The sequence below is a fragment of the Vidua chalybeata genome, chromosome 19, assembly GCF_026979565.1.
Source record: "Vidua chalybeata isolate OUT-0048 chromosome 19, bVidCha1 merged haplotype, whole genome shotgun sequence".
Classification (NCBI taxonomy): domain Eukaryota; kingdom Metazoa; phylum Chordata; class Aves; order Passeriformes; family Viduidae; genus Vidua; species Vidua chalybeata.
Genome location: NC_071548.1, coordinates 4,127,448 through 4,149,367, shown reverse-complemented (window position 1 = coordinate 4,149,367; position 21,920 = coordinate 4,127,448). Strand labels below are relative to the sequence as shown.

Sequence of the window (21,920 nt, the reverse complement as noted above, 5' to 3'; positions counted from 1 at the left end):
GCACATTCAGGGGTTCAGGTGATTAAATCAAGGTGTGTAAATGGGTTCACCCTCTTGCCTGACCCTCTTTGGCTCTGCTGAGGGCTGTGAGCACACTGTGAGCCTTGCTGTTGGGAGAGATGCTGCTCTGCTCCCAGGTGGTGCAGGTTGAATGTTGCTTCTGGTAATGCCAGACTCTTTGGTCTCATTCAAAGAAGAAAAGAAGTAAATTATGACCTGGGTCCTCTAATTTTTCAAGGTTTTGGTCTCTTAGCTTTCTAAATGGGTAAGGCAAATCCTGCTTTGTTAGAAAGCTCAAAATTTAAATGCAAATCCAATTCTTTTTTCCTATATTCAGTGGCTTTGCCAAACAAACTATTGCTTCCAGATGAATTGCTGCACATTTGGCTGTTGCTGTGCTTCTTATTGGGGAAGATGAGCTTCATTCATGGCCTCACACACTGGTTTTAAACACAAAGCATCCTCTCTCCTGTCTCTGGAGGAAGGTTGTGTTCATTGTCCCCAGAGCTTGGCAGGCACAACCTGAGAGGCTTTTTCTCACTCTTTAACACCTGGTTCAGGTTTTGGGGTTCAGCCTTTCCTGTCACACTGGTTTGTAGGGACTGGCTGTGCCCCAGGGTGATGTAGCTGTTCGCAGGGGTGAGTAAGCCCCAAAGCAGAGTGGGACCAAGGCTCAGGGAATGTGCTGGCCAGGAGCTGGCCAATGTCACCACAGACCTCCCTCTGTCACCTGGGAAAGGCTCTGGCTGTTGGGGGGAGGATCTGATGGTGGAAGAACCAGCTGTCCCACCCATGGCAAAGGCAGGAAGGGTGATGGATCCTGGGCAGCCTCCCTGGGAAATGGGGAGTCAGCCTCTGGGGAGATGGGAAACTCCATCCCTGCAGACTCTGAGAGCACACCCAGCTGAGGTGAGGCTGTGGGCATGGCTGTCCCCTCTGTTTGGAGCAGGAGGCTGAGGAGGGCTGGGGAGGTGCAGCTCACGTGGAGTGAACATCCACGTGGGGAGGGAGGGAGCAGGAGTGGATGTGCTGCTTATTAGCGCTGTGAAGTCTCCAAAGGTCTGTTTGAATAACAAACTGGCATTTAATTAACATGTGTTCTGGATCCCAGGGAAGCCCAGGAAATATTCCTGGCAGTTATGGTGGCTGTTAAGCACACAGTGCTGGGCTGGAGGCGAGCTCAGAGGAGCAGGTTAATTGTGCTGGGCTGACGAGCTCTTGGTGTGATGAAGAATGGGAATCTGCACAAACCTGGACAGGTTCATGGCCAGTGACTTGGGGAGAGTTCCTGGGCTGTGGCCTCAGGTTTGCCATGCCCAGGTTGGAGTGTTTCCCGGGAATGGGCTCCTGGTGGGGAAGGAGCCTGGTCCCTGTTGCTGTTCCCTGCTCCACGTGGACTCCTGGAAGGGCCCCTTGGAGCTTTATTCATTAACTGGTGGATGTTGCAGGGAAGCTGCCAACATGTTCCTCCACGTGCTCTGGGCTGGGCTGCTCTGCAGTGGAGCTGGGGTAGAAATGGGGTGGGCTTGTGGTAAGTCAGTGTCAGCTCCTGCTGTCCTTCCTGGGGCTGATCCCAGCTTTTGTGGCTGTTTGTGCTGCTCCTTGATCCCACGTGTCCTGCCAGACCCAGCTGTGCAGGGGAAGCTGCCCCTGCCCTTCAGTGCCTGCGGGGTTGGGGTGGCTGCAGAGAGCTGGGGGATGTCAAAAAATCATTTGCTATAAAATCATCTGCATCCAAAAAATCCTTTGGGTTGTGGAGGAATGCTGAAGTTCGTGGTGCAGTGTAGGCAGGGGCTGTTCCTGTTTCTCCCTGAGTGACCTGCCCAGCCCAGCCTTGAGCCTCAGCTATTGCAATACAAAGGGAGACATGAAAATGCCCCAGCCCTGCCCAGAGCTTTCCTGGCTCCTGGAGTGTGTGAGCAACCAATCATAACCAAAATAAACATAGATGTGAGGCAGGAGCATGAAGAGGAGAAATGGATAATGTCACAGTCCAGAAGTTAATCCCATTTAAAATTTGATTTTTTGTATGTGAATACCTTTCTCAGAGGTTCTCTCCAAAAGCCAAGTTTCTTGTTGTGTGCCAGAAATCATTCCTCAGATGGATTCTCTGCTTGGTGATTTGCTGCAGCAGAGGCTTTGCATCTTAACAATAAATAAAAAAAGCCCTTCTGAAATGCAAGTTATTTTATCCTAATCCACTGCTGTCAAGTAAACACAGACAAAGGTTCCTTTGTTTTGAAATGGCCACTGAAAGAATTTATTCTGCAAACAAAGATGTAGATAAAAAAGGAAAACAGAGAAGTCTATAAATGTTGAATGTGGGAGATGCTTTGGGAAGGGCTCTAGACTCAGGAGATTGAGTTTACTGTGCCCTCTTCCCTCCTCTCATTTAGAATTTAATATGTTTGATGATCCTTTTTTTTTCCCCAAGCATCTTTCTTGTGGTTGTTTTACTGCTGGAGTCAGGGGGCAGGAGGCTACTGCTGAAAAAGCACCAAGTTCTGTAATCATGGTGCTGGGGAGGATTTGGCTGTGGTCCCTCAGCCCGTGGCTGTGCCCCAGGCTGGATTTGGTGGGATGTACATCCCGCTGGCGGAGCTTGCTGCTGCAGGGGATTAGCCAGGGAAAATAGGTTATTAAGTGTTAAAACGTGATTAGATGTGGCTGGAATATTGCCTGCAACTGCTGTAGCTGCTTCAAAGAATCAAAAGCCTTGGGATTCCTCTTGCTGTTGATTCCTGCAGGGTTGGGTATCAGGTGCTGGAGGAATTTGCTGCAGACCCAGGGGAGGTGTAGGACAGGTCCTGAAACGGCTGGAGCAGAGCTCTGCCCTCATGCTGGCTGGCTGCTTCCTGCAAGAGGGGCCTGATTTGATTTCAGCTGACCTTGCTGGGACTCTGATCGAAGCATTTGAAGTGGTTCACAGGTATCTCTGTGCCTGGGGTCACTGCTGCAGCAGCGGTTCTGGTGCTGAGGTCCTGGAATCCTGCTGCCTTGGGGAAGTGGGGGTTTGCTGAGCGGCTGGAGTTGTGTGTTTGCTGTTCCCATAACTGTTTTTTCAATTTGTTTTTAAGTGTTTCCTGCTTCTCAGCTGCAGAGATCAACACCTGCCTTTTCCCACCCCAGCATCTCCAGCTGGTTTCCTGTGGCTGACCACAACTGGGCTCCTGTGCTGTGTTTCCTCCACCGCTTTGGGAGCAGGATGGGTGGGAATGGGGTGAAGGAAGGACAAGGGTGGGGGAGAGATGATTTTAGAGCACAAGCTGGAAAATGGAAGCAAGGAGAGGTGAAGCTCAGCCTCTGCAAGGCTGTTGCACCTTGTCCTGTGTTGCTGAGATGTGTTTTGGGGTCTGATCTCAGGGCTGCAGGATATGGACCCTGATGGGTTGATAAGCAGCTTGTGGGCTAGAACAGAGATTTTCCCAGTCCCACAGCACTGGGACATTGTAGCTGGGCAATGGTAACTCACCTGGAATCTGTCTGGAGGTGGGCAGTGCAGCAGCCCCTGCAGGGACTTCCCGTGCTCTGTGATCCAGCAGAATTGCAGGTCACCAGAAAACAGCTTCTGCTGCAAAAAGATTTGGTCATTTACGTTCATTTTGGAGGGAATAAAAATAAATGTGGAAAAGAAAAAAAAAAAGTGGAAGCCTGCCCTTGCTGGCTTGAGGTGTCTTGTCCCACATGCAGACCATGGGGAAGCTGAGCACTGGGGCTTCTTTGTGGTGTCAGAATGGCTCTGGTTTGTCACATTGGGCTACAGGACTCAGGAGAGATCCAGAGCCAACAGCCAAGGCATGTTGTGCTGGAGATGGTGTGTAATGTCACCTGGCAGGAATCCTGCCCTGCTCTCCTCAGACCCTCTCAGTACTCCAGCTCCTGGAATGCTCTGCCTCTCCTGCTGCTGTTGCTTGCTCCAGTTCCTGGAGTCTCACCTGCTTAAAATGATTTCTTCCATCAGTGAACACAGGAGAGGAAAGAGGGAGATGTTTAGGGCTGTGCAGCACAGCTGTGAGCTTTGGTGTTTGTGGCTTCTCTTTCTCTCCAGAGCAGGGATGTTGTGGAGGGGTGGGAATTGTGCTGCAGATGATAATGCTGAAGGTTGCTCGGGGTTTTGTAGGGCATTTTCACCATTTCAGAGCCACAGCACCGTGAAGCAATGGGATCTCATGTTATTTCAATGCCTTGGATTGCTCCCTGAGGAGCGGAGCAGAGAGGCCAAATAGAAATGTGAGAACCTACATGATCTCCTCAGAGGGGTCCTTTGCTCCTGCTCCCGGCTCTGCTGCTTTTCCTTCTGCTCCAGCAGCGTCCCAGCTGGGTGAGCATGGCCAGGTAACATCACCATTTTTCCTCACAGAGGATGCAGAAAGGTCAAGCTTGGATTTGCTAATGATCAGAGTGAGCTTGAGGAACTCAGTCATCCCCCTCGCAGTCAGCTGTGCCAGGAGGGCAGGAGGAGGAGGAGGAGGAGGAGGTCTGTCCATGATCCTGATCCCCTGTGTACTCTCATTGCTGACAGCAGAGGAGGGCACAGCTCAGTTCAGCTCCATCCTGGCTGCACTGAGATGCTGCTCAGCCCAAGAGAGCTTTAAAATAAAACACAGATGTGTTCACCCTCCCTCTCCCTTGGGAAAGGTAATTTCAGGACCCATTTGCAAATTTGGGTCGCTGCCACTTGTGACAGTTCCCAGTCAGCTTCTGGGCAGAGCACACAGTTCTGACAGGAGCTTGGGTTGGGCAGAATACCCAAAAGTTGCTTTTTGGCTTTGGGAATCCCTTTTCTTACCTGCTCTGGCTGGGGAGAGCAACCGGCAGTGAGGGCTTGGGCTGCTGCCTCCTTGAGACTCAGCCCACAGACGCGTGGTTCCAGGGATGTTCGTGTTCCCTTTGCTTTTAAGGAGTCATGTGAGTTATAAATTTATCTTGCTGCCTGTAACGCTCAGCGGAGGCGACAGGAGAGCCAGTTGTGAAGACTCCTGTAAGCAAGTGACAGTGACAGGGGAGGGAGGGAGCAGGGCAGGCTCTGCTCAGCAAACGGGGCACTAATTATTCCCAGTTTCTTCCTGAGTGAGTTATAACCCTCTCCCGGGGTGCTGGTGTCATGTTTTGGTGTTGTCTGCTGAGCAGCCCTGGATAACTGCAGCGCTCGTGAGCAGCTTGTCAGGATCAGCGGGTGCTGGATGCCCGGGATGCTGCTCCAGGAGGAGGATGAGACTCTTCTCAGGGCCTGAATCCAGAGTTTGCTTAGGTAAAACTCCCTCAAAAGACAGCAGGTTCCCCTCTTGTGGGAAATGAATTTGTAGAAAAATTTTAGAACTTGATAGAAGGTTTATATAGCATGTGTTTGTATGTAAATTTTAAGATAACAAATGTTATGGAATAGGATAAATATTGTTAAGAGTATTAAGAGTAACACTATTGTTAGTGTTTTTAAAACATCTCTCAGCTACCCCATCTCTAAAAAAAAACCAAAAAAACAACTTAATCCAACACGCTCTCCCATCCCCTCTCTGCCCTGCCTGTGGGGTTGTTATCCAGGCTGTTTTCCCAGGTGCCAGGTGTGGGTCTGAGTGTGGTGTCACCTCCTCAGCACCAGCTGGGACCTGCAGATCCTGCACGTCCCCAGTGCTTCATCTTCCTGCTGCTGCATGCAGAGCTGGATCAGACTCTCCTGGAGCCTGTGGGTGCCAGCCAGGGGGAAGCCATGTGGAGGAGTGTGCTGGGCAGCTCTTCAGTGCTTGGGGCTCACTTCCAGCCTCTCTGCATCCATCCCTTCCAAAGCCACTCCATGAATCTCAGAGGCTGGAGCAGCCAGCTGATGCTGGAAGAAGTTGTCTGATTGGTGCCAAGTGGAGCTGGCTGGCTCTGGGAGCATCCTCTTGGTGAGGAGCTTTGCTGGGACCTGATGGGTTTCTGATTTCTCCTGGAGCAGCAGGGTTGGCTCCTGGGCTCCCCTGGAAATGCTGAGCTCGACACCATTCTCCTCCTTCCTTGTCCAGCATTGGTGGGGAGAAAGGAGTTAGGGGAGACACCAAAGCCAGGCAGAGCCCAGCTGCAGGGCTTTCTGCCCCAAACATTGCCTTTTGCCAGCTCTGCTGGATGCTCAACTGCCCCACAGGCTCTTTGGGCAGGTGACATAACACCCACGAGTGCCATCAGTGTCACCGTGCTGGGGTTTCACCCCCATGGCCAACTTCATCTGCAGTTTTTTGGGAGCAGACCATTGTTTTGCCTGGGTGGAGAAAAGTTCTGGAATGGGCTGCCCAGGGAGGTGGTGGAGTCACCATCTCTGGGTGTGTTTAAAGCAGACTGGATGTGGCACTGAGTGCCAGGGTTTAGAGGTGTTGGGGCTGGGCTGGACTCAATGATCTTGAAGGTCTTGGAAAAATCATTCTGTGAAAAATGAGGGTTGATTAAAAGCATGTGGCCTCTCCTCCTTCTGCTGGTGTCCCAAGCTCTGCATCCATCGTTAGGTGCCCTGTACTCCCATCCTTGACCAGCTCGTGGAAAGGGAGTTTAAAGTGGAGGTGTAAAACTTTACTGCCCTTATTAAATTAGTGTTGCAGGCAGAGAAATGAGAGCCATTGAAATAATGAAAATAAAGGCATCCCTGGGGCTCCACATGACACTGGAGGTTCCTGCCCACTTCTGTGGGGATGTGGTGGGGGAGCAAAATGCAAAACGCAGACTGGTGCTCTGCAGGGCACAGAGGGGTAAAGAGAAGTGTCAGGGCTGCTGTTGTAGTGGTTAAGGCTTAATCCACCCTGGGAAAATGTCTCTTCCTGAAGAAGTGCCTGTTTCATGCAATTACTGCTCAGAATTGAATGCCTGCAGGCTTAAAGAGAAGAAAAAAAATTATGCCACCAAACTTATTGGAAAATGGAAGTGTGAATTCACACATCTTGAAGTGGGGCAGCAGTGATGAGGACCTCGGAGCAGGGATGTGTGCTGGCCCCTTCCCTGCTGGCCCTGTGTCAGAGGAGGCAGGAGCAGCTTCCTGCTGCCCTGGCACTCTGTTATCTCCATAAGCAGGGACACCCGGGGAATGATTAAATCAATTAATTGATTTTCTATAGCTCATAAGGAAGTCAAATGGCATTTCCATCAACTTGTGATGAGCCAACACCCGACCATGGCCAGGAGGAATGTTAATGGCTCTTTATGCTTTTATTACCCCTTTTCACTCCTAAATCAAAATTCATCCTGAGCCTGGGAGGCAGCAGGTACTTCAGAAAATAAAACTAGCACAGTGGGAACCATAGCAGCCTCTGTAAAAGCTGGGTTTTCCCATTGATTTATTTGATTCTCTGGCTTAAACGAGAGAGCAGGGCTCAGTTCAGCTTGAGAAGAGATTAGCTGAGGCTCATCCTGCAGCTCTGCCAGTGCCCCCCAGCTCTGGGGGCCCTGCTTTGGGCTCTGCTGCTGCTTGGAGGAGCTGGCACCTGGGCTCACTGGAGATTGATGGGTTTGGAGGAAGGGATGATTTATTTGCCCCTGGAAGCAAAGTGGCAGGATGCCCAGCACTGTTTGGCCAATCTTTTTGGCTGAAGGAGAAAGGGTGATCGTTTTAGAAGTGGTAAATGAGTGAGTTCTGCTGTTCCTTGAGCTGAACCTTTCGGGGCAGCCGTGAGTGTGGCTGTGGGCTGGATGTGCAGGGCTGGAGGGTTGATGGGGGTGCTGAGCCTCCTGGAGCCTTCCACTGGCTGGTCTTGGGCTGTGCAAGTGCTGGGTGCCATCCTTCCTTTCCTGCAATCCACGGGGCAGTAGATCCTGGCAGTACACTTGTCCCTGGATGAGCAATGGGGAGCATCAGGAGGAGAGCCAGATGAGACAAATGCTGGTGCCCTTGGAGAAATGCCTCTTGTAAACACCAAGAACCCAGGTGGCTGGGCTCTCAGGGCTGTCCCTGTCCTGTGGGACCTGTGTGTGCTGCTTTTCACCTGAAACTGGGGGTCTCAGCTGCAAATCCAGGCTCCAGTTTGCCCCCAGTCCCAAGAGCATCCACCCCAGTGTGGGGTCCAGCCATGCCCCAGGAGCTCTGGTGTCCTTTGGGCTTTGCTACAGCAGCTGCCCTTCATCCATCCCTGTGCTGGAGCCCTTGTGTTTTAGGAAGCAATTTAAAATCAATGTTAATCTTGTAATTTGGAAGCCTGTCCTGCAGTGTGAGGTGTTTGAAGTGCTGCAGAACAGCTTAAAATGCAATTTAAAATAGTTCTGGCTGGCAATAGAGAAGCAACTAAAAACTCCCTGCTGCTGCTTTTTTAAAAGAAAAAGTGAAAGGGGGGTGAGAAGGAGGAAGAAAGATGCGTTAAAAGATATATTAAAACAAATAAAAGCTGAACTGCAGCTTGTGTTTGGGTTGTGTGTATTCATCTCTCCTTCCCCAGCTTCCCAACTCCCCCAGCCCATCTCTAGGGGCTGTGGGGGAGAGGAGATGATCCAGCTGCCTTTACCTGCAGGGATGGCTCATGGCAGGACTCCTGGGACTGTCCCCGTGTCCCAGAGGGGACATCAGGTCTCTGGTGTGTGTATGGCAGGGTAAGACGCAGTAAAGGCTGGGGAGAACAGCCCTGGGCTGTCCCTTGCAGCATTGAACCGCTCCTGACAGGGAGTGTGAGTGTTCGTATTGTTCATTTTCCTGCCTCTTCTTATTTGTATGGAAATAGGGAGCGGACATGTTTGGGTGGAGCTGCAGGCTGCTCCTGCGGGCTTTCCTTTGGGATGGGAGGGACGGGGGAGCTGGATGGGTGGAAAAGCATCAGGACCCTCTTGTGCAGGCTCAGTTCGGGGTCCTGCAGCTGAGGGAGGGAGGAACGAGACCCCAGAGCCAGCGGGGCTGGGACAGGGACACCTCGGGGTGGTTTCCTCCTCCAGGAAACCTCCTGGGGCATCATGCCAGCCAGGGAACCCGCAGTGTGAGGGGCAGGGGCTGCAGGAGGGCAGCAGAGCTGCAGGAGGGCAGCAGAGCTGCAGCTCGATGCTGCTGAAGCTGTTGGCTGTGCATCCCAAGGATGGCTTTGCTGTTGTTATAGATGAGTAATGAGGTGGTTGGCTCTCACCATTAAGGGGTAAATGTTACGTATATGTTAGGAGAAGTTTTGTAGATGTATAGTTATGTTACTGTAACATGCCCTCGCCCCTTGCATTGTTATCATGGGATGGCCTTGGTAGTTGGGGCGTTTGGGGAGGGCTGAGCTTCAACCTGAGCTCCAACCAAGGTGTCAAAAAGTGATCTCCACCCCTGGACAGCAAGGAAGGAGTCACTGACAGGAGTCCTAGAGATATAAAAGGGTGAACATCTGTTTTGAAGAGGAGCACCTGGCTGGTAGTCACAGGGGCTCCCTGTGCTGTAATTTTTCCTTATTTAGTCCTTTTGTTGTCATTTTTGTTAAAGTTTAATAAAATCTTAAAAAATGAGCAGTCGTTTCTCACATGGTGACAGCCTGGGAGCGAGATGGGCAGAGCAGTGCCTGGCTGTAGGGGTGGCATGAGGCCTCCAGGAGAGATTTTTGGGGCTGAACGGGGTTATTTCCCACTGCTGGTGCTGCTTTGGGCAGCAGGGCACAGCTGGGTCTGGCTCTCAGCAGGGAACTCCCGCAGCTCATTTGTCCCCTGGTGCCCTGGAGCCCAGGCACTGCTGCTGTGGGGGGCTGCAGGAAGGCAGGGGGGGGTCTGAGCCCAGGGAAAGGTTGCAGTTGCTGCTGTCACACTGCTGCACCTGCAGAGCCCTGGGTCAGGCCCTGCCTTCGGGTTGTTGGAAGGGCACAGAGGCTCTGCCAGGCTCTGCCTGCCCAGGGATGCAGGGAGAGGGAGGGAAAACACCCTGAGGCTGCACATTGACACAGCAGTGCAACAGGGGAGGCATAAATCTGGGAGTAGCTGATAGCAGGCAGGTGGGACATAATCTACTTTACCAGCCAGTGACTTAAGGCTGCTTAATTTGGCTGATTAGCAGGGAGCTGCTTCGCTGCTGGCACTTCCAGGGCTGGGCAGCAGATCGATGGTGCAGCTGGAGCTCTGCTGAAGTGTCCACTTCACCAGCAGCCCCTGAGCTCCTTCGTGGGCACCTCCAGCTGCCTGGCAGCTCCCTGTGGGCCTCCTGGTGCTCTCTTCGTTTGGGGCACCGGCTAAGCAGGTCTGTATTTTCTCTGTGTAACTTAAATTAGTAAATCTGGAGCAGTTTAATGGCAGATTTGGGTGGATTTGTTGGCAGCAATAACTGGCTGGGAGCCCATGCCGGGGAATGGGTGCCCTTAAGGGGTGCAGCCACCCTGAGGGACATTGTCCATCCCTGGAGCAGCTTCCCCAAGAGGATGGAGATAGGAGGGGGCCATTGGTGCAAACCTGAGCCTGGCCTTGGGCTCTCTTGTTTCCAGTTAGAGCTGGGTCTCTGGGCTGTGATTGCAATGGATTATGTGTCAGAGTCAGTCCTTGGCTAGTTGGCTCTTTGGTCTTTTAATCTGCTTGAATCAAAATCGATAGTGAAAGTAAATAGAGGAACATCAGAGGGGCAGGCAATCGAAGGGCTGGGGCTCTGCTCCCTGGGAACATGCCAGGGTGAGTGCCCTCACGGGAGGATGGGACCCCCAGGACAGCCCTGGGTACCACCCCGAGGAGCTGGGCATGAGGTCTGGGTCTGCCTCAGCCCCACTGGAGATCCTCCAGTTTCCTCTGCAGTAAATCTTTCAAGACTGTGCTGCCCTTTTGAGGGGTTTAAGTAGCCTGGAGTTGTCCTTTAAAGGAGAAAACCACAGCAAATGATGTTTTAGATTGAAATTAATTCAGCTGGTATTTTCAATGGACATAGGTAATATCTCATTCTGTCTGAGCTCCAGTACCAGCAGGGGATTTGCTGTTGTGGGATGGCCAGGCAGGGCTGTGACACGTCTGGGAAGGGAGGGGACCAACAGCCAAGCAGCCAGGTTATGGATATTGGGAATACAGTGTGGGATTGCATTTTAAAGGAGACTCAGGGTGACCTCATCACTCTCTACAACTCCCTGAAAGGTGTCTGTAGTCAAGTGGGGTTGGGCTCTTTCTCCAGGAACTGACAGAACCAGAGGACACAGTCTCAAGCTGCACTGAGGGAAATATAGGTTGGATATTAGGAGAAAGTTTTTCACAGAAAGGTGATAAAGTTCTGGAATGGCTGCCCGGGGAGGTGGTGCAGTCACCATCCCTGGGTGTGTTTAACACAGACTGGATGTGGCACTGGGTGCCAGGGTTTAGTTGAGGTGCTGGGGCTGGGCTGGACTCGATGATCTTGAAGGTCTCTTCCAACCCAGTGATTCTGTGAATTCTGTGAAGTCTGTAAATGTCAGGGAAATGCTTTGGTGCTGTTCACATGGGTCTGTGGAGATGTGGGTTGAGGCTGTGCCTTGGTCTCCCCACAGGAGGGCATGGGAGGCTTTTGCTGCCCTTGAAATAACTTGGGTTTGGGTGGAAATGTGGTTTTTTCCCCCATCATCTCAGTACGGAGCTGTTGCTGAGCAGTGTGAGCAGGAAGGGGCTGAGTGACCCAGGGATGGGAGCTGCCATCAGGGAGGTTTCAGCCACTCCAAGTGGCTGAAGGGATGTCGTGATGGAAATTAAGCACCACAAAGCCACTCTGTCAACCCTCCTCCCCTATCCCTGTGGAACGGGGAGGACTGGAGTAAAACTTGTATGTTGAAAAGTTTATTAATTGAAAATGAAGTTGTGGTGGTTTCAGTGGTTCAAATATTCAGAAATATTTCTTCTGAAAATACAGAGGAAGTATTTTTCTTCTTCTGTATTTTCAGAAGTAAAATACATTAATAATGGCAAATTATAATGATAACAAAAAGGAAACAAACAAGTGATGGCACAGTGCAATTGCTCACCATGCACTGACTAATGCCAGACCTCCCTTCCTCCTTCTTCCCCCACTTTATACCCTGACTGTGATGCCATAGGGTGTAGAATATCCCTTTGATCATTCTGGGTCCCCTGTCCTGGCTGTGCCACCTCCCAGGCACCCCCAGCTTCCCCACCAGCCTGGCAGAGTGAAAAGCAGCAAAGGCCGTGGCTCAGTGTGAGCCCTGCTCAGCAAGAACAAAATCATCTCTGGAAAATCAACCCTGAGCTCAGCACAATTCCAAAACACAGCTCCACACCAGCCACTGGGAAAAAAAATTAACTCTACCCCAGCTGAAACCAGCACAAGGGGACAGGCCCCAGAGTGCTCTTCTTATTTTACTGGGGGGTTTAACTCCTTTTGAACTCCTCAGCCCAAGCACCCAGAGCCTGGGTGACAGGGTGACATCCTCTGTGCTTGGGAAGTGCAGGGTGGGGAGGGGTCCCACCGTGAGCAGTGCTGGAGGATGCTCAGGATGCCAAAACGTGGAAAATTTGAGGAAACTCCTTCCTGTCTGCTCCTTTCCCTGTGGCACAACCTGGGCTTTGCCAGTGTCAGAATCCAGGACATCCCTCTGGCTGCCATGGCTGTCTCGAGACCCTGGCAGGGGCTCAGAGACCTTGGCACGAAGTCAAAACCACCTGTGGCTTTGATTTTAGCCCGTGGAAAAAGCTGCCAACTCTGTATGAGGAATTACAAGCCACAAGGGTTTGAGTAGTGTGGTAGTGAATTAACACAGGGTGAAAAAAATAGAAATTTGGGGTTTTTAGAATGTGGTTCAGGGGGTACAAGATGGAGGGATTTGGGCGTGTCCTGACCTTCTTCTCCTTCTCCTTGCCCTCCATGTCTTGCCGTGCTGGTGACACTTTTCTGTTGGTTTAAGGTACAGACACACTGTCCAACATCAGTGACAGATATTGGCACGTTATTGTAAACATACACACGTAGTTTTTGGTATAAAACGTGAACACCACCCTGAGGGCAGACAGAATGCCATGGCCGAGCTGCTGGACAGAGCTCAGCAGGGCAGAGAAAGAATGTTCTAGATAAGGGAAAATAAACAGCCTTGAGAAGCTGATCCTACACATTCAGACTCCTTTGGCTGCACAGGCTGGAAAACAAAGACTTTTACAATCTTGGGGTCACCCCGACACCCAGCGACACCGCAGACACCGAGATGCCAGCACCACTTCACATCACCCCCACTGGTCCCAGCCCCGTGCTGGGCTGCCCAGCTGGGTGTCCCCTGCACTAGAGACACTCCTTTCTCAGCTGCTCTCCACTCCTGTATGGTCAGAGAACCGCAGAAACACAGAATATCCCGATCTGGGAGGGATCCACAAGGATCACCGAGTTCCACTGAACTTCACCTTTGAGGTCAGCTTGGCACAGGCAGCAGAGCTCTCCTGAGTGCTCATCCAGGCTCCTGTTCTGGAGGTTCCAGTGGCAGGTACAGGCAGGGGGTGACGCCTGCTCATGGCTGCTTTCACTCCAAGCAGGTATTTTAAAGACAAGTGCATCATTAGTGAATTCCCCAGGGTGTCAACCCATCCAAATTTGAGCATATTGGCTGTTGACTATTGCTCAACAACACCGCTGGTTTCACAGAGAAGCTATTCCTTCTTCCACAAGACATCACCCTTAGGGGTTGCTTTCTTTTTTTCCCCCGATTTCATCCAATTACTTAGCTGTGTGCTCTTCAGAAGCCCCATAAATAATTCTCCTCCCTCTGCTGTGTTTACCAGCGTGTCTCATGAAATCCGGTAAGATATGATTGATTGCAATCATTATTTCCTAGTGCTGCTATGAAAACCTCTGTCAGTTCAGTGATTGCCTGGAAAGCGTGGCTGCCACTCAGGGAAACTGTCAAAACCCTGTCATACTTTAACAAACTCCAATTAATCTATCATCTGGGTTTACTTGTATTTGCTGTCCCATCATTGCTGATTATCAGGGGAAATTAGAATATTTTTCCTTTCTAATTAGCAGATTGATGTCTTCGTTTTTTAAAATAAAGTGGTTTTCAGCACTGTTTAATTTTTCAGAACTGTTCTGCTGGGTTTTTGTGCTGTTACAAAGTGGGTTTGGGTTTATCCTGGCTGCCTGCAGTGCTGTGGGTAAAGTCTCCTTGGGGATCTTCATCACTGGCTTTGGGGAGAAGCCTGAGCTCCTGGCCAGGATCTTCTCCATCCTCTGGATCCCCGTGCCTGGCTCAGGCAGCTGAGTCTCTGTTTCAGGTTAACAAATTAATCCTAGCTCTTGCATTTTTAAAAGAGTTGCTTCAGCACTTTTCCTCCTTTCTTCTGGTTTTAATGAGACACACTTTCCAAGAGATGTAATAATCATTGCCAAAAATGTCAAGTCGTTGTTAGCTTCCTTAAGCTGCTGGAAAAACAACAACAACAACAAAGACCAGGAACAGAAAGAGAGAGGTGTTGATGCGGAAGAGCTTCGACTTCATCTCAGGGTGCCAGGGGAAGGCTGGGGGAGATGTGTCCTGCCACAGCTCTGCTTTCTGGCAGGCTGCCCCAAAAGATAATGCAGGGAAAGCTGGGATTTTTTTTTTTTTTTACTATTTTTACTTAGTATTTGGGATTTTTTTTTTAAATATTTCTTTATTTGAGAAGGAATATCTCGGCTCACTGTTGACAGCAAAGCTCAGAGCTCTGCTCTCAAAGCATCCTGCAATGGCTCGAAACCAGCTGGGAATTGGATGGTGGCAGTGACAGGAGGGGACATCTCAGGGAAATTCAGGGAAGCCACTGGGAATGTCAGGGGCCAGGCTGGTGGTTGGTGCAGAGCTGGAGCTGTGGCTCTCTGGGATCCACGGGGAATGGATTTGTGCCCTGATGGGAATACCCTCATCCCTCATTAGTGATTTGGGAGCAGAGCTGTCTTGTCAGCTGTCTTTCTGTGATGAAGCCTTGGAGCAGGCGAACTTGCCTGGACTGCCAGGAAATCTCCATCTCCATTGCCTTCCCAGGCACAACCTTTGTGTGTTCCTAGCAAACCATCACAACCTGACCCCCCAAACAAGCTGGGATCCAAATCCCCAGGCCAGGATGGACTCCATGGGTATCTGGGGGTGGTGGTTTCAGCCTTTCTGGACAGCTGTAGGGGTTGGGTCAGGTCTTTTTCCTGACCTCCAGCCTCACCCACTGCAGCAGAGGAGCAGCCAAGAGGGATTGGTAATCACTGTCTCACACAAAAACTGAGTGTAAGGTATAATCTCTGACCTGCTGGCCATGCTGGGATGTCAGAGCAGGAGCAAATTCTGAGTAGAAATCCCCATTGGGGGGATGGTCAGTCCTGGGATGGACAGAGGGTGCTGGGGGCTGCAACCCATGAACACAGCCCAGCTGTGGGAGGGATGTCACTGGAATGGGCTCAGTCCGTGGACAAACAGTGGATTTTCTGATTTGAGCCCATGTCAGAGCTGTTCTATTTCCCTTGGCTGTGCCTTTTCCTGATTTGCTCAGCTGTGTTTGGGGAAGCCCTTGTCAAAACGGAGCTCCAGGTTCCAAGATTCCACTTTCCACCCCCCCCCCCATAGCATCTTTTAATTGCAGGCTCATTAGTGCTGCTGCTGTTCAGAGGGACAGGCTGTGACTTTGGTATCACACAGGTGACAGGGTGACCTTCCTGGTGGTTTGGGCACAGATGGCTCCTGCATTCCCAAACCCACCCAGGAAGGTTTGGGGCTGCACAGGACCTTGGGCACACACTGATTGAAGCAGAAGTCACTGACTTCTTGCCATGGAACTGAGGGAACGTCTGGGGAAGAGCCCAGTTTCAATCTCCATGAATGGTGGTTTGTCCTCTTTTTTTTTGAGGAATTGCTTTTGCTCTCAATGTTTCTTCTGTTTTGTTAGATAGCGTCAGGAAAAATAATGTGCTGCTGATAATCTCAGCCAAGTGTGGAAGGCAGCCTTTGGCGAGGTCTGGCTGGCCCAGTGTCAGCTTCTTGGAGGGGTTAAGGGTTGGCTCATAACCCTGTGTTCGTGTGCTGTGCCACAGCGATCCGATGTTATCCCAGTGCCCGCCGGGGTGAGAACCTGCCAGAGGAGCTGGAGCCTCCAGTTCAGCTGCAGTGCCAATGCTGCCTTCCCTGGGAAGCAGCCTTCCCAACCCCTGGGAGCTCTGGCTGAAGAGTGGGTGAATTCCTGGGGGAGCGGGGATGGAGCCGGGGCTGCAGCTCTGCAGCAGCAGGAGCTGCCACAGTGCCCCTGATCCCACCACGGCCACACCCTGCTCTCATCTGAACACCCAAACCACCCAAACACCCACACCGAGGCCTCTGTGCTGTTTCACGTGCTCAGTCAGCTCCTGTGGTGAGGAGAAACCCGTGCCTGGGCTGTCCCTGGCACACAATGCCACTGGGATGCCTGATCCATCCCACCTCCCTGGCTGTGCCAGGATAGGGTTGCAAGACTGGTTGTGCATCTGTTTGGAGGTGGATGAGGTGTCCCTAAGTCCTGATGGCCACCTGATGGCCACCTGCTGGCCACCCAGGACATCCAGCAGCCGCTCGCCTTCCCGGTGCTGCCCCCCGGCTCCTGCTGCTCCCTGAATTAAATATGTGCTGCCTCTTGGAAAGCACATGAGAGTGGAATGGCAGAGATAAGCTAAACGGGAGAGGTTCAGGGGATTATGCACTGATTAAGTTATTACCAACGTGAAATGAGCCGAGCTGAGATGAAACAGGAGCTTTATTTTCTGTTCCCTGGCTCTGGGCTCGCTGCCTGTCACTAGATGGCAAATCAAGCTGGGAGCCAGGAGCTCCTGGATCCCCCTGTGCTTTCCACGTGGCAGCAGGTCAGTGCCATGCAAACCCATAGGAAACCGTGTTAAACAGGGCTGGGAACTGGGGCCTTCCCGGCTGGGGGGGTTTCTGAGATGCAGCACTTGAGCTACATCCAGTGCTGGGTCACCCACCCCATTGCAGATTTGGGCAGAAAATGTCTTCTTTTCTGTAATGGGAAAATCCGGTGCTGCTGGGAGGATGTGCTGGGGGAGCACCACCCCTTTGATTAGTGTCCCGTGTTTTTCCTTAAGCATCCTCTGCAGGCTGCTGCCAAAGGCAGGATGCTGGGCTAGGTGGAGGGTGATAAAGAGAAGTGCCAAATGAAAGGCTGTTTGCTTGGTGCTTGGGAATAAAGTCAGTTTGCCGTAAGCCCTCGGGACAGGCTGGATCAGGTGCATAAGTCAGGAGTTCATGGCTGGTGAGGGGGCTGGATCCAGGCTGAGATAACCACTGGCTATCCTGAGCTGGAGGAGCCCAGCTGGATTTGGGCAGGGATTTACCCTGCTTGGGCCCCTGATGGGGCTGTGGGGCAGAGCCAGGAAGGGGACACGGGGACAGCAGGGCACCGAGACGCTCCATACACCAGCGAGCCCACCCGTGGGGGTGGGGAGCACAGGACCAGGGGCAGCTGTGGGGCTGGAGCAGGGGGCAGGGGCCCGTGGGTGGGACTGTCAGTGCCAGGCGTGGCCGTGTCTCAGCTCTCTCTGTGTGCTGCAGTGATGGGCGCGCTGGAGTCCCGAGGGGTGCTGCGCAGGATGAGCGACATGCTGGAGATGCTGATGAAGAGGATGGACATCCTGGCCAGGCTGGAGAACAGCACTGACTTCCACAAAGGGGATGAAGCACGATTCCCTCTGGACAGGTCAGTCAGACCCTGTGGAGCAGCGCTGGGCGTGGGGGCTTTGCAGGAGCAGAACACCCCAATGTGCTGAGCTGCTCTGAGGGTGGTGGGACCCAACGGGACATGGAGCTTGGGGAGATCTTTACAGTCTCATTTGCCATGTCTGGAACCTTTTCTTTTGGGATTTCTGAACTGATTGTGATTCTTAGGATTAGTGATCACACTCCCAAGTTTGCACTGCGCTCTCAGGCACACTGTGTGATTTTTGGGGCTGTCCTGTGCAGGGCCAGGAGCTGGACTCAGTGATCCTTGTGGGTGTCGTCTAACTTGGGATATTCTATGATTCCATGATCTCCTGAAGCAGCTGTCCCAGCTGCAGGTGTGGCAGTGTCTGCACTGCTGTGCTGTGGTGCAGCTGGAGGTGGGACTTGCTGAGCAGCACCTGGCTTGTGGGATGTGCCCCCTGAGCTCAGGACACTTGCTCTGTGCCTGTACTCCTCAGGTAGCTTTGGAGCTGGTGGTTGTTCAAAATCCAGGGCTGATGTACTCAGCCTTGGAGTTGAGCAAGGTTTAAAACGTGCAGAAGGGCTTAAAATGATGCCCTGGCTCCCTGTGATGCACATCTCAGCTGGCAGCGTGAGAGATGCCATCAGCCTCCCTGTTGTGGCATGCTGATTTGCTAAAGAGACATTTTCCTGTGCTCTGGGAGCCTTTAAACATTCATTGATACTAATTTGAGTGTCAGTGCACAAATGGTAACTGGTGGTGGGGGAACAGAGATAAAAAACCACAGGGGCAGCACTTGGGACAAATTCAGCAGTGTGGAAAACATGCCAGTGTGGATTTTGCTCAGGTGGAGCCTCGGGTGACACAGGAGAGGTGAATGGCAGGGATGTGACATGCAGGGGTCACCCCTGCCCTGTTCTGTGCTGACAGCACAGGAGCTCATAACATTCCCACCTCCACCTCCTGCCATCACTGTGCTTTTCCCTACTCCCATCAGCATTTCCATCCCTCTCCCTCGCTTTCCTCACGAGCCTCTTTTGTGCCTATAACAGAAAACAGAGCCAGTGAGCCTGTAATTAAAGGCTGAGCTCTGCCACAGTACCTGCACACCTGAGTTGGAGCTGCATGGGCAGCCGTGGAAAGCGTGGTCCTGCCTTTTATGTAGCATCATTTCTAGCACTGAGAAAATATAATCTGCCTCAGCCATGGTAGGTGCTGGGATTTTGTTGTTCTGAGGCTGGCTGGTACCCAAGCGAATGAGATCACCAATAATCCCAGAGACTAATCCCAGGACAGGACTATTACAGCCAGCCACTGGAAGGTGCTTGCTCACACTGAACGATTTTCTTGGCCAGTCTTGTGTTAAAAGAACCAGTAATTTCAGGTGATGGTTGTTTCTCTACACCAGCAGCCAAGAGAGAAACTTAAAAGCGTTTCTGTGGGCTGGCAGCAATGGCTGCAGATGGGGATTTGGTGTTTCAGATCTGCTGTGGGAGTGATGGCTCCGGGGCCATTACCTGGAGAGAGGATGGGAGCTGATGGACCCACATCAAAAGAGCCTCAGGTTTTGTGTGTGTGCTCAGATGGGCCTGAGTGGCTGAGATCACAGATGTCTTAATTTGCAGGAACAGAAGGTCAGGGTCAACGAGTTTATTCACCTTTTGCTCCTTATAAATCACCCCTAAAGAGAAATCAAATCTCTTCACCTGATTCTGCATCCAAACCCATCTGTCTCCTCTCCTTGTTCTCACCTGGCCTCTGAAGAGCCCGTTCTGGTCATGGGGCAAAGCATCTCCAGGTGGAGCAGCCACCAGGGGGGAGTTTCTTGTGGGTGGGATTTTGCTGTGGCAATCCCTAATGAAGCACTGGCAGTATTTGCCAACACTTGGGAAGCATTTCCTGAGCTCTCCCTTCCTTCCCTGCAGCCCTGGGTCTGGCTGAGGGCTGTGCCAGAGGGGACGTGATGTGTTGGAGGTGTTACAGCTGTTCTGGGTCTCAGCAGGTTTGAGTGGCTCCACCTCTGCTGCCACACTTGCTGCCTCATCCAGGGTGACCTTTCTTGGCTTGTCCTTGTCCCTGCTGCCCTGTGAGGGGTGCGTGAGGCGGCTGGAAGGGTTCAGAGCCGTCCTGCTCTGAGCAGAGCTGGCTCTGTGCTGGTCCCACAGCTCTGGATGCTCTCTGGAGCTGAGCAGAGCATCCCAGGGGGAATCCAAAAGCAGCTGGTGTGAAACCCCTGTGGAGTCTGGGTGCTGAGGTCCCTGTCCCTTTGAGGGTAACCAGCTGCAGTCCTGGGCACCCCTGTGCTGAGGTGGGATTGGGCACCTCCAGCTGCACCTGGACCCAGCAATGACTGCTGGGCCCGGATCAGCCCCACGGAGACACCCGGGTGCTGTTCCTCGTTAGGATCCGGGATTCCACCGAGGGCTTGTCTCCTTCCCTCCCCGTCTCTGTCTCTTTGATCACCAGTGACCGACTTGAGGCTGTCAGGGCAAGATAATACAATTAAAGGGTGGTAATTTCAAAGGGATTTTAGTCTTCAAAGCATCTCCCTGCTTGGCACGGCTGCTGCCTTTGTCCCCTTCCCGCTCTGCACAGCTGCCAGCGTGGGCTTTGTGGTTCCAGTTGCCCAAAAGTGGATTAGTTCTTGTTGTTACAAAGTGCTCTCCTGCTTAAGGCTGGATCTCCAATGGAATCAGGAGGGCTGGGTTTTGCAGAGCTCCAGCTGCGAGGAAGGAGGTGAAGGCTTTGCTGAGCTTTATGGAATAATCTGTCATCGGTGCTGGGATGCCCGGCACGTGGGCATGATTTCAGCTCCAATGATTTCAGAAGGCTAATTAATTACTTTATTAAACTATATTATATTACACTATATTACACTAACAAGAGCTATCGCTACCTAGAAAAAACCCATGACTCTCTGCTGAGAGTCCCAACACAGCTGTGGATCCAATTGGTCCTTGAATCCAAACAACCATCACCAGAATCCAATCAAGCAATCACCTTGGGTAAACAATCTCCAGACCACGTTCCACATGGGCACCAACACAGGCGCAGATAAGAATTGTTTTCTCTTCTTCTCTCTGTGCTTCTCCAGGAAAAAACCCTGAGAGAGAGAACTATGTCTCTCTGTTCAGAGAATGTGAATGCCACAACCTGTGAGCACTGTACTGCTCCAGCAGAGGCTTGGGGTGGCTTTACCCCTTGGAAAGTGCAAGGAGAAGTCTGTATATGCAGGGTGGCATTAATGGCCTGCCTTGGAAAGCCCCCCAGCTTTCCAAGCTGCAAAATCTTTCTTGCTTCATTGGGGCTTGTCTCATTGAATACTCCACGGGTGCCTCCATTTCCAGCCCACCAGCCCCTTGCAATGCTTTGGATAAAACTCTTGGAAAACCCAAATGTCCCTCTCCAATTTTCTTCCCCTTAGAAGAGCTGCCCAAAGGTTCTGTGGGATGTCACACAGGCTGCACCTATGAACCCCAGGGGTTGCTGGATCCCTTCTCCAGCCCTGCTCACACCATCCCTTCTCCTGCATCCTGCCCACACCCTGCCCGTGCTGGGAAGGGAAGGATGGATTCCCTAACGAGGGCGAGCAGGCTGCCAGTCAGCTGCAGGAAAATCAATACTGCTGTTAATTGAATGCAACCCTCGTAAATCATCAGAGGGGAAGGAAATTAGGAGTACTTATGGAAGCCTCCTGGAGAGCTGTTTACTGGGCAAGGGAAATATTAGTTTGTAGGGAAGTGTTGATCTCTTGCTGAAAAGTGCTTAGGAGGGAGGGGAGGAGGGGAGGGGGTGTGAAGTGGCTGACCCAAGCTGGCACTGTAACCCAGCAGTGCTGGGGCTTGGAGAAGCCCTTTTCCAGGAGCTGGGCTGCCCCTGCCCACCTCATCCCCCAGGGACATGGCAGAGGGGGGGGGGGCTGGGGTCTGCAGCACTGGCATTCCTGGTCATCTCTCTCCCCACATGGTGGATAGCCTGGAAAGGATGTTATTTGCTAACTCCTGATTAATCTTCAAGCTTAATTACTGCCAAGGCTCAGTTAATTTCCACACACTTTAAGTATTTGTTCTTGTAATCATTACATGACTCCATATTCCCCCAGTAATTAAAAGTCTCGCAATATGACACTAAATGGATGATGTTCCTGCATCCTGCCAGCCTGGCTCTATTAATTCCTGAATTGTTGCCGGTGGAGAGCTGGCTGCAGTGAAATCACTGCCAATGCTGTGGTCTCCTGCTGCCCAGGTGAGCCTGGAGCAGACCTGGACCCCTCTGAGCATTGTCTCCCCATCTCCTGAGGGGCTCAGTGGGGGCTGCAGCGAGGGGAGGGGGCAAAGCTGTGCAGAGCAGCCCAGGGGAGGTAAGACCCGTCCTGTGGTCCAGCCTGGCTT

General features: G+C 52.0%; 1 protein-coding gene across 1 annotated transcript in view; it reads left to right on the top strand.

Annotated features, from left to right (window-relative positions):
* Nucleotides 1-21,920, top strand: part of MGAT5B (alpha-1,6-mannosylglycoprotein 6-beta-N-acetylglucosaminyltransferase B) — a 72,101-nt gene that overhangs the window by 9,074 nt on the left and 41,107 nt on the right. Inside the window, exon 3 of the mRNA XM_053960016.1 lies at nt 17,400-17,544. Coding sequence (XP_053815991.1) covers nt 17,400-17,544 — 145 coding nt within the window. The remainder of the gene's footprint in view (nt 1-17,399; nt 17,545-21,920) is intronic.